The sequence below is a fragment of the Aulonocara sp. 'chitande type north' Nkhata Bay genome, linkage group LG1, assembly GCF_057382095.1.
Source record: "Aulonocara sp. 'chitande type north' Nkhata Bay isolate Kocher_YH1m ecotype deep benthic linkage group LG1, A_spYH_male_GT1.1, whole genome shotgun sequence".
Lineage (NCBI taxonomy): Eukaryota > Metazoa > Chordata > Actinopteri > Cichliformes > Cichlidae > Aulonocara > Aulonocara sp. 'chitande type north' Nkhata Bay.
This window is the reverse complement of record NC_141344.1, coordinates 30115863-30132581: the sequence shown is the minus strand read 5'-3', so window position 1 is coordinate 30132581 and position 16719 is coordinate 30115863. Positions and strand designations below refer to the sequence as shown.

At 39.6% G+C, this 16719-nt stretch overlaps 1 protein-coding gene across 3 annotated transcripts in view; it reads left to right on the top strand.

Moving 5' to 3' along the window:
- Nucleotides 1-6007: 6007 nt before the first annotated feature.
- coro2ba (coronin, actin binding protein, 2Ba) overlaps nt 6008-16719 on the top strand; it is a 54661-nt gene continuing 43949 nt past the window's right edge. For all 3 annotated transcript variants that reach the window (XR_015129123.1, XR_015129122.1, XM_086292805.1), the window contains exon 1: nt 6008-6261. Coding sequence is in view for 1 of the 3 variants with exons in the window: in XM_086292805.1 (XP_086148931.1) it covers nt 6247-6261 (15 nt within the window). In the remaining 2 variants the exon portion in view is untranslated. The remainder of the gene's footprint in view (nt 6262-16719) is intronic.

Genomic DNA, 16719 nt, shown 5'->3' with positions numbered 1-16719 from the left:
AAGGCCCCCAGACTCTGGAACTCCCTTCCTTTGAGCCGGAGATCTGTGGACTCAGTAGTTTCATTTAAAAAAACAGCTAAAAACTCATGTCTTTAAACTTACTTTTGGTTGATTTCTGTTTTTATGTTTCAGCTTTTCTGTGAAGCACTTTGTGATTTTTATCTTGAAAGGTACTATACAAATAAAATTTTACTTACTTACTTCTAGATCTTGGTGAAGTGGTGGCACATTTGAATAACTTCTACTTACATACAGTTTTTTGAACTGATGATCTTGGAATCTTGAGTTGTTTAGAAATGGCTCCAAAGACTTTCACAGTTTGTGTAAATCTACAATTCTCCTTCTTAGATCTTCCTGAGTTCCTTGGACTTCTGATTATCAATCAGTCCAATGTCAAAGAAATCCTTTGTATGTTTGTAAAGACAAATAGATGTAATAAACCATTTTCACTGACAAGAAGTTAATAGACCAAAGTCTATTAAGCATATGTATTTTGACCCTGTGTGGATTAGAGAAAAATAAGAATTGGGCCATTTTTTTTTTTTTTTTTTTTTTGGTTTTGTTTTTTTAATTTTACAATTGGCATGCACATATTCTTTGACAGCTGTGGAAAGTCTTGTTGTTAGTTTAATATAAGTAACAAAAGCCAAAACAAATGTACTAATCTATACATGAATTAGAAGTTTTTAAAGTAATATAAAGAGATGATTTTAAGTATTACTTCTCTATAAGAGTCTTTAAGACAGCAGAATGGTGCAATATATAACTTCTGATGAAATTAGTTACCAACACGCAACAGTCTGAGAGTTGAAACAGCTGTGCATCTATCATACACTAGCTGATGTTGCTTACAACTGAAATTACGGAAACAAGGATTTCTCATCTTGCAGCATCAGCTCTCTCTCTCTTTCTTTCTCCCTTTCAAGGAAGCAGTGTAAAGATGCAAGTGGCAGAAACAGGGAAACACTTCTTTTCCAGATCCTCACAATCCTACTCGCCTTTTTCTTCTTCTGCACTTTCCTCAGATGGAGGAAGTGGTTTGTGAGCAGACTGCGGCTGACTGGAACACTGTGCTGCGCACTGGGGAAGCCGAAATCGGAGCTTCTGTGGATTAAATGTTCCACTAGAGCAACAATTTCTGTGAGGGGGGAATCATGGAGCGGGCTAGGAACCGAAGAGGGGGCTCACTCATGGTACAAACGAAGACAGAAAATGCAATGTAATGCAATGAAGGGAATTTCTCACAATTTTAAATTAAAAGTTGGCCACATTGTCAGTTCATTCATTTTCAGTGCTAGCCATATTATCTACGTTTGGGTAAAAGCCTAGCCACTTACCTTTTTTGTATATCACTCTCTTTCTCTGCATCATTCTTATCTCTCTCTCACCCTCTGCTGTCAGCTGGCCAGCAAAGCATCTACGACAGATCAAGTGCAAGAGAAATCAGGTGACAGTAAATTAATTACGTTCCATCTCAGATAAACTGTGACAGTGAAGGTGATTTAGTAGGTGCAGGTAAAACGTTGCTGATCTCTACACACATTATAGCAATTATGATATATGTCCCTTTCAGTGTGACCTGCGTTACCATAGGGATGAGGAAACTTTGCTGTAAGTGTGCGAATGTGGAGTGTATTTGTTTCATTTTTGTGATGGTTGAGGCTAGTGTCAGTCTGGCCATGATAGGAGAGAGCTGAAAATTCATACCACAAGCCACTGAAGATGTTCCAAACCAGCATTGTGTGAATATAATACATGTCAGCTCCCATAATAGCAATGTTATCAGTGAACGGTCTGGGGTTCATCTGAGTTTCTTCCATCATAATTCTAAAACTCCATAACACTATAACTCTCTATTATTGAATCCTGTTCAGGGGTTATTTTCTGAATGGAGCTAGAAAGCATATGATTGTCAGTTACAAAATATGATATCTCTGTTTGCTGCAATAAATGTAATGGCATGACAGCAGAAGGGAACAGAAGAAGACTGCAGATTGCAAGCCTTTCTTTTGTTACTAAAGCGGGCTATTGCACACAGTAGGACAATGTTTCTGGTTTTTACAGGCTACGTGTTTGTTTGTGCAGTTTTGTGTAGATTTGGTGTTTTGTGACCCTGTCATCACACGTAAATCTAAGTTGTCTTTTGTTTTTCTTTACAAATTGTGTAAAACGTTTTGCTCTTGTAATCAGCTTCTGAACAGTCTTCAGTAAGACAGTTATTTTTTTCAGAAATAGTCAAAATAGTTTTCTGGTATAATACAGCAGGAATTTATTCGTCAATGAGAAACATTTGAAGACAACACTTCTCGCATGAACTGTCATTCTGATGGTATATTAATAAAACGCTTGATTTTACATCATGTCGGAGGTACAGTTTACCTGTTAACCTGCAGTGTGTGGATGCTCATTTGAACTGTTCTGGGAAATGCTTCTTCAGTGCTTCTCAAATACTTTGAGAAATATACCAGAACAAGAGAAACTATTGGCTGCTAATGGTACAAGTTAGTTTCTGATATGGGAGAAACTGTATCAGCTGCACATCAAGCATGAAATAGTTTTTCACTGCAATTTTAGTCTGCTTGCATTGGCAAGATTAGTCGTCCCATTAACTGTTAATACAGCGTGGTTTCTGAACAGTGAGTCAGCTGAGACCTTAAGAACAGTGGTCCTTTCTTGTGGTTTACACACTCCTTAATATTTTCTGTGATGGATGAGTCTATTATTAGCTTGAACCAGCGGCACAGAAGTTGGTTACATCATATTATTGTGTTTTGTAACAATAATCTGCTGAGTAGATTAAATAATGGCTACCAAATAATCCTGCTATACGCTTCAATTACAGTGAAGGCCAATCATGTTTTACTCTGAGCACAGATGTGCGTCAACAGCAAATGACAATCGCGTACCAACACAGTCTGAGGTCTGCACGCAGAGGTTTAGGCTTCAATTAATCTAACAAGAGAGCTAATTGCTGCCAAATACTGTCAAAAATGCAGAATTTGTGAGGTTCATCCTCCTTGGAAAGCTCAAAAGCTTTTACCAACTCAAAAGCAGAATGATAGAAAATAGATAGTTTAAAAAGTCTTTAAAAATGCTTTTTTCAAGTCCACAATGTTTTGATATGCAATTCCAAATACTATAACTTTTGGTCATTTAACTTAAAAATGTGCAAAAATAATTTATTAGGAAACCAGGTTATTTAATCAATTAAAAAAGAGAAATAACCCTATTAGCAAAATCCTGTTTTATTATATTTCAATATCTTAATACTTTGGTTTTTGATCCTTCCTGCTAATAGATGCAATTTGAGGCAAACCTATGGGTAATGTTTTAGCTAACATTGAAGTAAGTAGTAGCTTCTGCACATTACATGTAAAAGGCCTACTACTGATAAAAGAAAACATTTGTCAACATTAGCTTGTGCTTTTTTATTTATTTATTTTGACACATTATTTATTATCCTTTTTGAGGTTTGAAACTAGATGATGCTCAGCTAAAGAGAGAAAGAGAAAGCCACATACATATTTAACTCAGTTAACCAGTTATCACTTCCTTAAACATCCCAACCAAAAACATCACTGTATAACCTCCATAACTACTTACACTTTTACACTTTTTGTCCTCACCACCAGTATATCATGTATACCCTCTATGAGCTATGAAGCTTCAAGGTTTAAGCTAAGCTAACATTAACTGTTAGCTTAGAAACGTGGTGTTAAACTTGTAGGCCTAAATGCACCACTTCTGTTAATATGATTAAATTTGAATAGTTTCCATGGCACAAGTAAAAGGTATTTTTGCTGGAGAAGCTACTGCATATGTAAGCAAGGCTTTCCCGGTTTCCTATTAAAAACAGAAGGAATGATAATAGCAATGCTTATATCCAGTACACTTCCACTGCTTATAAAGCGAGAAATTTATTTGAAAATCATCCACTGATAAAGACCCTTAAAGCCTCTGTGTAAAGTTGATGAAAACTTAAAACAAATGCCATGTTTAGTAGGACCAGACTATTACCTGGAGGTAATGATATTGTTTCACCACAAGGTGGAAGCAAAACATCAAATATGGAATTCCTCGAAAAGCCTTCAGAGGGTTAGACTGCTAAACAATAAGGAAATTAAGCTCCTAATGCATAACAGACCTGGTAAAATACATCCTCTTCCTCTTTGGAGAGCATAGCTAGGCCAGATCAACTGACTGCTGTTGTTTATTATTGCATTTTTCAAACCTAATGTTGTTCACATCCGTGCATGTTAGCTGTCACCGTTAATGAAGACAAGTTCTTTCCACTTCTGTTTCTTTGAGTAGAAGCATGTAGACATATGGTGGAACATATGAGCCACGGTGGCACCTTCAGATTTAATGGTCACAGGATTTGCCACCTCCACCCTGTGGATGATGTCTTTTCCTCCCACACATTTTATATGGTGTAAAGTGGAAAATTTACTTACCTCCAAAAGCCTGAATTAAGAAGTGGCAAGAGATGCAAGTTTCGCACTGTGTTACAGAAATGACCATGGGCTAAAATCCCAAATTTTCTCAAATTTCATCATTTATCTCAGAAATGCTAATTAGTTATGATGTGTGATCATAAACTGAGTAAATCCTGATATAAATAAAATCATCATGTTTAAAATCATGCTGATTTCAACTCCCATCCCCCAGATATTTTCTTCTATATTTGAAAGACCCTCTCCTCCACCCAAAGTATGCAAACAGACACAGGAAATACTATTGTTCCAGACAGGAAATGCTGAGAGTTGGGCCATAGATGACACTCCTAAAACTCTGAGAATTAGGAGCAAAGTGACGCAGATATATGAGTGACATAAAAAACAGACTGAGAAAGAAAACTGCGTTCACTCGGGACTCTCTTTGTCTCAGTAACCTTAACTCCAGCATGTACAGACACTTACAGTACACACACGCACGCACATAAACGCAAGTAGTTACACATAAATGGGCAAAACAAAGACTGTGTTGTGGCTCGCAGCCACTAGAGAAGACTCTCACTCAGCTATTCGGGAATCTAAGCCATGGTAACTGAGCTGGAATCTTGGCCTGTCTCTAGCATCCCTCTATTCAGCCAGTTAGTATGACAAAGATCTGTTATTCTGTGAGTGTGGGTGGATGCCTTTGTGCTACTACACTGAGACACTCAGGGTGAGAAATGCTAAGAAACGTACTCCAAAGTGAAGACGTCATAGACTCTCAAATTTCTTTGAGAAAATCAATCAAAGTTAAAGTAATTGGAGTAATAAGGCAGTGAGGTGTTGTTAGCATTAGGGCCAAATGTGACTGATGATCACTTATGTTCCTCATCAAATGTTTTTCTTGGTTTGTAATGCTTTCATTTACAACAAAATAATTTGGCAAAACCAGATGACGATATCCACTGAAAGCTAAGTTCTGCCACGGTTCACCATTAGGTTATAGCATGCATGAATATTAGATTAGTTGGTGTCCTCCAAGGTGGAGCTTCTACAACTTTTACCTGTGTGTCCATTTGTATCTGCCAAGGACTCCTTTATGGTTTTATATGTAGAATTAACATCCCTTCAGTGTAGTCTGAACTTGGTGCAAATATCTAACAGACTCTTGTCTCCCCTCATTATTTCCTGTGTCGTTCACACACTTAGGCACACACACGCACACGGCAGATGACGTGCAGCCGGCTCCATGCCTGAGTAGCAGACTGCGACACAGCATCTGACTCCCCTCCCTCCCTCCGTCTCTATTTCTGCAGTCCTCTCCTATCCCGGGGTCTCTGCTCCCGCCTCCTCCCGCAGCCTTGCCTCACTGCTAATAATCAGTAATCTGTATTAGCCCATCACTAATCATATTGTGATAGACAGTGAGAGAGAGTAGTGCAGTCAGGCTTTGAGCACATCATCCGCATGTGTGTGTGTTTGTGTGTGCGTGCGGGCAGCTGGGGAGGGAGGAGGGAGGGGTGTATCTTAGCAGGGAGCTCTTCCCTGTTGTAGTAACCAACCACATGTCGACTGCCAGCCATTACTTCACTGCAGCAGCAATCAGCCCTTCCGTACTTAGTGAGCCAGACACACTAACCTGTCTGTCCCCTCCTCTTTCCTCTCTCTCTCTCTCTCTGTCTCTCTCCCTCCCTCTCCTTGTGTGCATATTCAGCAGAGCTGCCCTCCTCTCCTCCTCATCACTTTGCCACTCCTGCGGCATTGCTCTTTGCTTGAAGGGGACACCGGCCTGCTCCTCACCCACTGATTCTGCATGACTGTCACAAAGGTAAGACCGCTTCGGATCTGGAACAACTTTTAGGATCTCCACACAATTTGGCTCAGGGATGCGCTGAGGAGACCGAAAGCATTATTTTTTCTCATGCATGTGTGTTTTTGAGTAGTGTTGGAGTTCCTGTATAGAAGCTGGTTGTCAGGATGTTGCTGCCTGAGGATGTGTGTCATGTATGGTTTTAATAAGACTACAATAATTGACATTCTCTTACCCTAACTGCATTACATTACGGGTCAGCAACAGTTCATTCTGGGATGAGAAGTCTTATTTTTATCCGCATAGAAACTATTTAAAGTTCATTCAAAAAGTCCAAGATGCAATCCAGTAGGAGGCCTGGCGTCTAGTAACAAAGCAGATGCTTTGCAAGCTGTTATCATGCATATTGGACTGATGTGGTGCTAATAATGGGCTGTTAACATGTTTGGCATGTTTCTTTCATTATAAAACACGAGAATCAAATCATGAGGTTGAAAGCAATTTATGTTGTTTGCTAGCAACTGTGGGAATAAAGCATGTTTGAAAGCTCTGTGGTTGCTTTCACGAATAATCACATGTAACACTAATATGCAGAAAGATTACTTTTAGCAAATTATACCTTACATGGATGCTTAGTCCAAGTCCTTCACATGTAAACACATCTCAACTGTTAGTGGCATCAGTGTGACTTCACCCTGATCTGATGTGCCTTGGATTATATTTACGTTTGTCCAGTGATTGGAGTGAAATAATCTGCCTAATGAACAAGTGTAAAAGTAAAATGCAAAAAATGTTGTTCAGACATCAGGGGAACTCTAGCCTTATTAAGGATTAGACAAATCTGAAAATAAAGACTTTTTGGTTAAAGTTAGGTGAAGGGGTGGGGTTAGGCAAACAAATATGGTGGGAATAATGGTGCATCCTCTGGGGATATACTTTGGGGCATTATGCTGTTCTCTCAACTGACAACAAATGTGTTTGTGTGTATTAGCAGCCTAAAGCTAATCTTAAAGTAGGGTAAGAGTTCATGTGCACCTAAGTGTGTGCTGGTGGTCGTAGTTTGTGTTGACGTTCATCGGCGACTCGAATCCTCTTAATCAATTTAGCACACACACACATGCAGAGAGAGAGACAGACAGACAGAGAGAGGAAATTAGCACACCTTCTCCCATGTAGAGAATTAACCTGGACTGAAATAGATGACCTACTGTAGACATGGGATAATGGCCTATTTACACACAATCGTGGTCACACACCTCCATGTTCCACCAAAAAGTGTTGGTAATAGAAAATGAAGAGGTCTGCATTTCCAGGATGCAATCTCCAACACAAACCTGCACAGATTCACAGACAGTTGCTCTCAAAGCACAATTTTGCTGCCAGTGTATGTGTGTGAGTGTTTGTGTGTGAGAGAGAGTTTGTGTGGGAGGTGTGTGTGTGTGTGTGTGCTGCTGAGTAGGTGGACGTTCTCCACTATGAGAACTGAAAGAGGAAAAGGTCAGGTGCTCATGTGTTGGCACTTAGCCATAACCAAAATCTGACTGTAGACAAGACGCAAAGCACTGAAAAGAAATGTAATGAATATGACGCTTTTTTCTTACCTGTAATTATGGAAATGATGTGAGGAGGAGGAAGTGAGAGAAAAAAATTGAAAAAAAAAACATGCTTTGACATCTTTGTTAAAAAAAAAAAAAAGGTATGAAAGCGTTTTACCCGGTGGTATCTAAACGCTGATGGGTGTGTGGGAGAAGAAGGGAGAGAAAGAGAAGAGAGAGGGAGAGTCTTGGGAGCTGTGTTCATGGCTCTGCCTGCCAACAGCAGAGAAGTCACCTTGGGAAGGATACAGGACAAGGGCCTCTATGCTGACGGGGCTAAACACCCTTCTTCCCCTCAGCGCATAGATGCAGACTGACAATATTGTGGACAGGAAAGCCTTGAGATTCCTCTTTAGTATCAGACCAAGATCTGCATTGCCTTTCCTCGCTGTTTATTTAAAAAGTGTGGAGCTGAAATAAGAGTGTAGATATTTACACAGTTGCAGTAATGCTCTCTTTAAACAGCAGTGAAGCACAGCTCACTTATGCTGCCTCCTGAGCACCAGCATGTCAAAAACACAACAGAATGTGGATCATTTCTAAACATCAAAGAGCACATCTGCATATTTGATTATTAAAAATATTAATCAACACCGCAAGGGCTGTTAAAATCTATTTTCTCTATTTTAGTACATTATAAACATTTTAATCCTTATCCTATTAAGTAGGACAAAAGAAGAAATACAGTGGTTATATATGACTTTAGATTTATCTAACAACCAAAAATAGCTATACTTGTTATTGTTCATTCCATAAAAAGTATGTATTTGATTTGAGGGTAATGAAAGTTGCCGGAACTACAGGAACTCCTGGATGTAATTGAGAAACAGCGGTTGCTATGAAGAAGGTCCACCAACCAGAAAATGATCATTGTAAAGGTCAAAGAAGTGCGTTGCTTTCACATTGAGCTGACAGAGTGAGAAGCTACCGTTCAGTCTTTTAAAATGCTGACAGAGAAAATAGGTCATTGCACGTTTAAATCCACAGCCTTTGCTTTCAAACATGGCCTCACTGGACTGAGTTCTCTGTGAGACAGAGCCATAAGCTCTTTAGCTTTCAAAGACTGACACTTTAGAATAATTTCTTTGGGCCAAATGCTACCAGCTATTATGCTACCAAATAGCATAATACCTCAGATTGATATGATTTGTAAATACCTGAGGGCATCCCTAAACTGTATGACTTTATTATGCTGTTGGTTTACGAGCAGAATTAATGCCCTGTGTGCAACTATTCTACAGCAATATTTTTACGCTACAGAGTTGCTAAGGAGCAAGTGATCTACAACTTAGTAGAGTTTTTTCTCAAAATGCAAAAGAATTATTTTAGAAATATCTACTCGTCTCCCCTTCATGTTTGTTTTCATTTGAAATCGATCCATCCCTGAGTTTTTAAGAGGTATGTACACACTGGAAGCAACTTGCAGCAATGTGGAGACTAAAGACCATAGATAGTGAAGATTTTCAGAAACTTCAAGCAAATAAAGGCGACACAACGCTGACAAAATTAAGTGGGTGGGACCCAACATAAACTTTTCTAATCAATTTAATTTTATTTATATAGCTCCAAATCACAGCAACTGTCACTCAAGGTGCTTTATATTTTGAGGTAAAGCTCTTACAGTAATACAGAGAAAACACTCAGATGATCTTCTATGAGCAAACACTTGGAGACAGTAGGAAGGAAAAACTCCCTTTTAACAGGAAGAACTCTCCAGCAGATCCGGGCTCAGGAAGAGGAAACCATCTGTTAAGTCTGCTTAACGTGTTATTTCTGTGGAGAGGTGAATTGAATTGCTAAAGGGGTGAATCAGAATTAAATAAGAACATTTCAGTTTTGCGAGCACACAAAATGTGTAGAGAAATGTTGAGTTTGTCAAAATCGCCAAATGTAGGTTTCACTCACTCCATTTGAAAGCTCTGTTGAAACCACCAGTTAAAATCGATCTTCGACTCAGTGTCCCATTAAATCAATCTCAACCTGTACTCTATTGTAACAGACACAAAATTTATTTTTCCTGCCTCAATGCTTTACTTTTATGAATGTTATAAAAATCCTAAGTGTAGCAGCTGTTATACAGACATACCATGCAGCACTGCGAAATTAATTATATTCATTTTTTGACAGTCAATATTAAAACATATCGTTTAAAAATAACAGATATTTTTTAACATATTTAAAATGAATTAAACAGTAAAAGGCAAACATTAGGTTTGTGAAGTCCCACTTTGAAAACTCGATTTTTATGGGCGTTGCTATTTTGTTGTTCTGGCTGCAAAACTGTATGCTTAACTTGTTAATCATCAGTCATTAGCCAATAATATCCCAGATAATCCTCCTTTCTGAAACATATGTACAACATTTGCAAAATGGACTCAAATTTTTATTCAATATAACCTAAAATAAGTGACTGAGGCCATGCCGTCAATAATAGTGTTTACAGAGGTCCAATAGACTTTTATAGGACCGGAAGTACTTTTGCAACCACATGTAAGTGAGTCAGAAGACTCAGAAGCTGAGTCTAAAAATCAGTGCTGTGAAAATAAACACATACAACAAGTAAGTATGTACAGTACTGTGCAAAAATCTTGAGTCAAACGTCATTCCTTTATGTTTTGAAACCAAGGATCAAGACTTTCTTTTAATTTTTCTGATTTTTTTTTATTTTTTTTATCTTGAACTCAGCAATAGTTTTCCAGACTTTTGGAAAACTTTCTTGGAGTTTTTTTTTAATATAACTATCTCTAATCTAATACTAAAGGGTGCTGGCTCCCATTAGTCTTGTTCAACTAGTTTTTGAGAGTTGCCTTGATATCAATTTGTGTCCACTGAGATTCCAAAATATCTTCAAAAATGTATTTAAGCTCTGGTGGATACTTACTTTAAGTCCAAACAGCAGACCACCAGTGTTGGGTAAGTTACTTTAAATTAGTAACTTAGTTACATTACTAGTTCCTTCTATCAAAAGTAACTCAGTTACTTCAAGTTACTTGTTACTTTCAAAGTAACTAGTTACTAGGGGAAGTAACTTTGGTTTTACTCAGAATTCTCTTGTTAATGTGTTGCATCCGTAACTGGATACCCAGCAAGATTGCCAGTCTTCTAGCTTGCTTACTTGCCACAAGTGCACTGTGCCACCTACCAATACAAAGGAAAAAATAATGTGCATATTTCCACGAGAGAAATCCCACACCTGGACCGTCGTTGACCGCTGCCCTGATTCTAGCCTACGTCACAGCGTCATGTGCGCTTTTTACATACAAAACGAAAACTGCAGTCGTGGTGCTTTCGATTGTACTCAGAACTCGGAAATTCTGCCTTCCGAATAGGAAGATGTAGATAACACCAGACTGCAGATGAGCTGCATACAGGGCTGGCCTGGGACAAAAAACCTTTTGACTAGAGACTGACCCACCATTATAGCAATAATCATAAAGCCTTTGAATGAAAACAAACGCTGTTGTGACAGTGATGTACACAGTTTTGATGGAATATATGCATCAATCTATCAATCGTTTGTTGTAAGATTCAGATAATAATTTTTTAAAAGCTATACATTTTAAATGGGAATAAGAAAGAAAAGTACTTCTTTGTGTCCCCCTCTCCCTGTTAATGCCCTACCTGGCCCCCCTGGCAACACTTTGCTAGACCCGCCCCTGCACAGTTACCAGCTGTCAGCTACATAAAAAAGGATCCTGGTGTTATTTGTCTCTCAGAAACAGTTCATAACTTCCCTTCAACTCATTCATGTCACCTAAAAGGTAAACCTGTTTCTCCATCACCTGTTCAGCTCTGATGATCCAGTAAGGACATCTCCTGGTTTCATCTTCATGTTTCCCTCTCACCACATAACCAAACCGATATCATGACCAACAGCTTTACAGCTGTGGCTCCAGCAAACATCAGCTGATACTAGAAATTAATATTAAATAAATTCTAACAACAGCTGATCAAGCTTAAACGTGCTACTGTTGTTTAGCGCGACATCCGCTGGTTTCTTCTTTCTGGCGCAAAGTGAGCGATAAACAAACAAGAGAGGAAAGCCGATCAGCTGATCATTGATCAGTTTCATGATTGAAGTAGAAACAGGCGAGAGAGGGGAGAGAATGAGAGAAGAAGAGGCAGCTGTGCAGCAAAGACACAGAATAACTCCAGCTTTGTGTCTTTTTCATTGTAGCTGAAGTCCGGGACAAACTGTGTTCCTTTTCACCTCAACACGAAACGCGTAATATTTTCTCTGAATACGAGACGATTCCATTTTTTAGGGGATGGTTGGCAACTCTAATAATTAACCCCATGAACAAAATAAAGTTCAACATCAGTAACATCATAGCACCCACCCAGCTGTATAAAACTCTGTCATGCTAGCTAGTACGCAGTACGAAAAAGTCAGCATAACGAAAATAAACTGCACCTAAACTTGGTTTATATCTGACCCAGATAGACTGCAGGTCATAACTTCTTACCTGAAGTTCAGTTCTCCTGACACTCGGACCAGCGGTCGCCTCGGGTCTCTGCTCCTCCTGCATCCCTTTTCCACCTGCTGGCCTCCACCACTTGCTAATGTTACTGAATCTGTGGAAGCTCCGCGATAGCCACCACACGAAGTAACAAATAACGACCCTATCTAAATCCCAGTAACGTTTAACGCGTTCCTGATTTTGGCATAATAACTAGTTACCGTGCTCGTTACTACAACAATAACGTAGTTACTGTAACGCGTTACTGTAACGCGTTACTTAATAACGCGTTAGTTATTGTGAGAGCATAGAGTACCGTTGACTGACATATGAAAAATACCCACATGTGACCAGCTGTCATCTTCAAAGCAATACAACAAGCAAATTGCTTCCAGTGTGAAGCAGTTTTAGTCATCCTCGCAACTTTGGTCGTATTCAGACCACATTGCGTGAGTTGCAGTGCTCACTGTGGACATGTGACCACTCTGTTGCAGGTCAAGCACACAGAGACTGACCATTCACTATTGACCAGGCTAATTTAGAATCACAGATTAATCTATCACGTTTGCATCTATGGGCTTTTGGAGTAAAAGGAAGGACTGGGAGAAAACCCAAACAAGTACAGGGAAAACATGCAAAATCCACACAGAAAAGCCTCATTGTTATGAAACACTTTCTGATGGATCCCTAACAGGAAACTAGTGTTTTAGTGTGTTTTACCCCCAAAAAAAGAGAAAAAGAAAGAATAAATAAGTAAAGCAAAACATGTGCTTCTCACAGAGTAATTAATACACTTACAATTATACAGCATTCAATTATAGAAGTTTATTCAGTTTAGGAGTTGTATCTTTTATCTTCCACCAGAAATCACCTTAAAGATATTTTGTGGGTAATCCATTAGAGGTCAGCATACCAAATCATAAATGCTGTGATGAGTTATTTCACATTTTATCCACAGATTAGAAAAGACATAAAAAATTAAAACAATGCTTTTCTTGAGCGAGCTGCTTCGTTCTGCACACAGCATGCTGCTCTCAGCAGGCAGCGCAGAAAGCATACTTGCGCTTGCTACCACATCAGGGAACAGCTTGAAATTATCATTACTATATCTGGACACTATGTTCTCATTTGCTGTGTGATTACGTGTCCGTCTGTGTGTGTGATGAGCCCGTGGACATAGATGGGATGGCACAAATGTGAACTGGCAGACGTGTTATGCGTAGGCTGATGGGAAACACAAATTACTATCATGAGCATAGAATATTAGAGATCTGGTAATACCAGCAAATGAAAAAAAAAAATTAAACAGTTTACCTGCTGTGTTTTTACCTCAAAATTAAGGCTTTAGCCAAAAAAAACCTTGTGGCTCACAGCTACTCCGTGCTCAGACAGTGAAACCACTCGGCCTTTGGTTTGCTTCATAAAAGACCTCTTCAGAGTCCTCCAGCAATGCAGGGGGCAACAGACGCTCGCTTCAGCATTGATCGTTGCCCAGAGTTACCTTCCTGTCAGTTTTAGTTTTACTCTCTGTCCATAGGACACATGGGAGAGTCATATTAGCCACAACGGGAATTCTCTGTGAAAGAAACAAACCTCTTCAGAAGACTGAGGTCACCCAGCCCTTGATCTGCCAAATGACCTCCAGCCAGAGACGCTGGGCAGTAAAAGCACAGATGGAAAGAATTCTGTTTCAAATTTTAAGCAATTTCTGAGCATTTATCAGACTATCCAAATGTGCCACAGTGCATTAAAGAAAGGTGCCACTTTAGAAATTTTTTCCACAGACCATTAGCACTGTTCTCTTGAATACCCGCTTGATTAAAAAGCTGAAATCCCTTAAATGGTCCACTTGTTTTTGGTAAGTTACCACAGAAAGGGCAGTCTGCCAGGACTGGTGAGGGGGCGGGAAGAAGGACAGAGGGACGCTGAGGGAAGAGATGAGTGACCAAGATAGGGAGGGGCAAGAGCGGCCCCTGGTGTACCCCCTGTTTTGTTTTTTCGTTCCTTTACAGACCAGTAAAAATGATCCTCAGCTAACACCATGTGGTGATAAATGATGTCTGGCCCAACAGGGCACACAAATACGCTTACATCTAAATCTCAGTCCTCATAAAGTACGCGAGTGCACGCATATAAATGCACTTTAGTCTCAAGCGAAGGCTTTACATCTAACTTCCTGACACGAATCGAATATAATTCAAAGCAGCATTCCAGCTGTGTTGAGTGTGTTTGCAATTACATATCTGCAAACACCCCAATTATGAAGGAGGCCCACGCTGCTCTAATGTCAAGCACACATGTGGTGGGAAAGACGTCTGAAAGCCATTTTCAGAGTGTTTATGGTACAGCTTCTGCTTTTAACTGTACGGCAGTTAAGTCTCTTATAGCAGAAAGCAATTCCAGATCTATTTCAAGGTATGGAAGCTAGATATTTTTTTTCTCAGTAGACATGCTGATAATAGGGACTTAACATGTCCCAGTGAAAGAGAAAATAAACACTTGCTGCAGAGAAGGCTGACACACGCACACACAGAAATCCACACTCAAACTGCCTAAATTCTTAAGTAGCGGCACCTCGCCCACCATAAATCTTAATTGAGTCTGATTTAGACCACTGGCCATTTGTCAGGGGTAATGTTTACCCTGCATGCTCACTAACTAACACACACACCTTGACACACAGACTGGAACATTAAACTAAATGCTAAATCACTAACCTAGCAACACCAAAACCTGCTTTTCCTGAAGCAGGAAAAATACACAACAGCTTAGTGGATTAAGAATGCTAAATCCAGAATTAGGCTTTTTTCTTTAAATATTCACTCTAAATGGAGCAGATAAAAGAATTAACATAGGGGAGCAAGTTGCATGAGGAGCAGGAGCTGACAAAAAAGTGTGAGAAAATAGAGGAAAATAGGGGAATAGTTGTGAGAAAGCCACAGAAAAGCATTCACCACAGGAAGACATTCAGATCTCATGAGCTCATTGCCTGTCAGAAAGCTTCCTTACGCTGCTCTGTGTGTACGTGTCGGTACGTGCAAGTGTCTGTGAAATCTGTGCTTTTCAATTCTGTGTGAAAAACCTGAAGTAGATTTCCAAAAGTTGGGAAACTCTTCTTTCCTTGTGTCACTGCATAAATCATTCCTCAACTTCAAACGCTTTCACACAGCGCAGGCTCCTTTACAGCAGATGACCTTCTTCTCAAAATATGACTTGAATAAATTGGGCAAAGTGTGCAGGAGAAAGCTTTGGTGTGGCTAAGTTGGATATGAGTGTTCATTTTTAGATTCCCCTTTGGGAAGCTGCTGAAATGAAAAAAGCCAAAATCATGTGAAATTATTTGTGAACATCCTCCGGAGGGAGATAAAAACAGAGTAGAGGCTGACCATTATGAGCATTCCTATTCCACAGCAGCTGAGATTGAATGTACATCCCGTGTGTGTTTGTGTAGTCTGTAGAATCAACACATAGGATGTGCTTCCTGTTTGTAGGCCTGCGGACAAAGAAATAAGTAACTCCAGAGAGAACGGGGGCTTTACTTTGTAAGTGCAAGTGTGTATTGTCGAGTGTAAGTGGGAGATTGGTAGCAAAAACTATTCTCAACACTGTCCAGTGTGTGCAGCCTTTTTGTCAGATGTAAGATGAAATATTTCAGTTTCAAAGTAAAATGTTTAGCATTTATGGTGTATGTATTTATTTATTTTTTGCGTGCATGGAGAAACTGATAGTAAGTGTTTTGAGCAAAGTATAAACATGGCCACTTTATGGGCAGCTTTATTGGGCCAACTGCTCATTAACGCACATATACAATCATCCAATTACATACTGTAGCTGCAACCCAGTGCATTTAGGCGTGTCAGTATGGTCACGTTAAGGTTCTGAGCAGAAAGGGGATTTAAGTGACTGAAGGTGGCATGGTTCCTGGTCTCAGGTTGGCTCGTCTGATTATTTCAGAAACTGCTGATCTACTGGAATTTTCCCACACAGCCATTTCTAGGGTTTACACATGATTTGGGCTTGTTTTTCACCCTGCAATACTGGATTCTGACTTGATGACTTAGGAGATGCTGTCAGGCATTCATATGAAGATAGATTTTGGCTTTATAAAATAAAATAACTGGTTTGTGGACTAATGTTTGAAGGCTTGACTTTGGCATTTTGACCATTGGTGGCTTTGTGCTTTGAAGAATAACTCACTTTTCTCTGATGCATCACTGTGATTGCACCTGCAGCAGTGCATGCATGCCCATGCAGGGCTTTGCAGTGGCACTGCAGACTCAGGGTGGTCCATTTTCTTGCTGAAACAGCAGCTGCCTGTGAGACCAAGCTGTCATGGAAGTATCATGGAAACATTTTGCACAATGCTATCACATTCTCAGGTGTGAGGCTGACAATGGCTGTGCTGTGTTATTCTTTCTAGC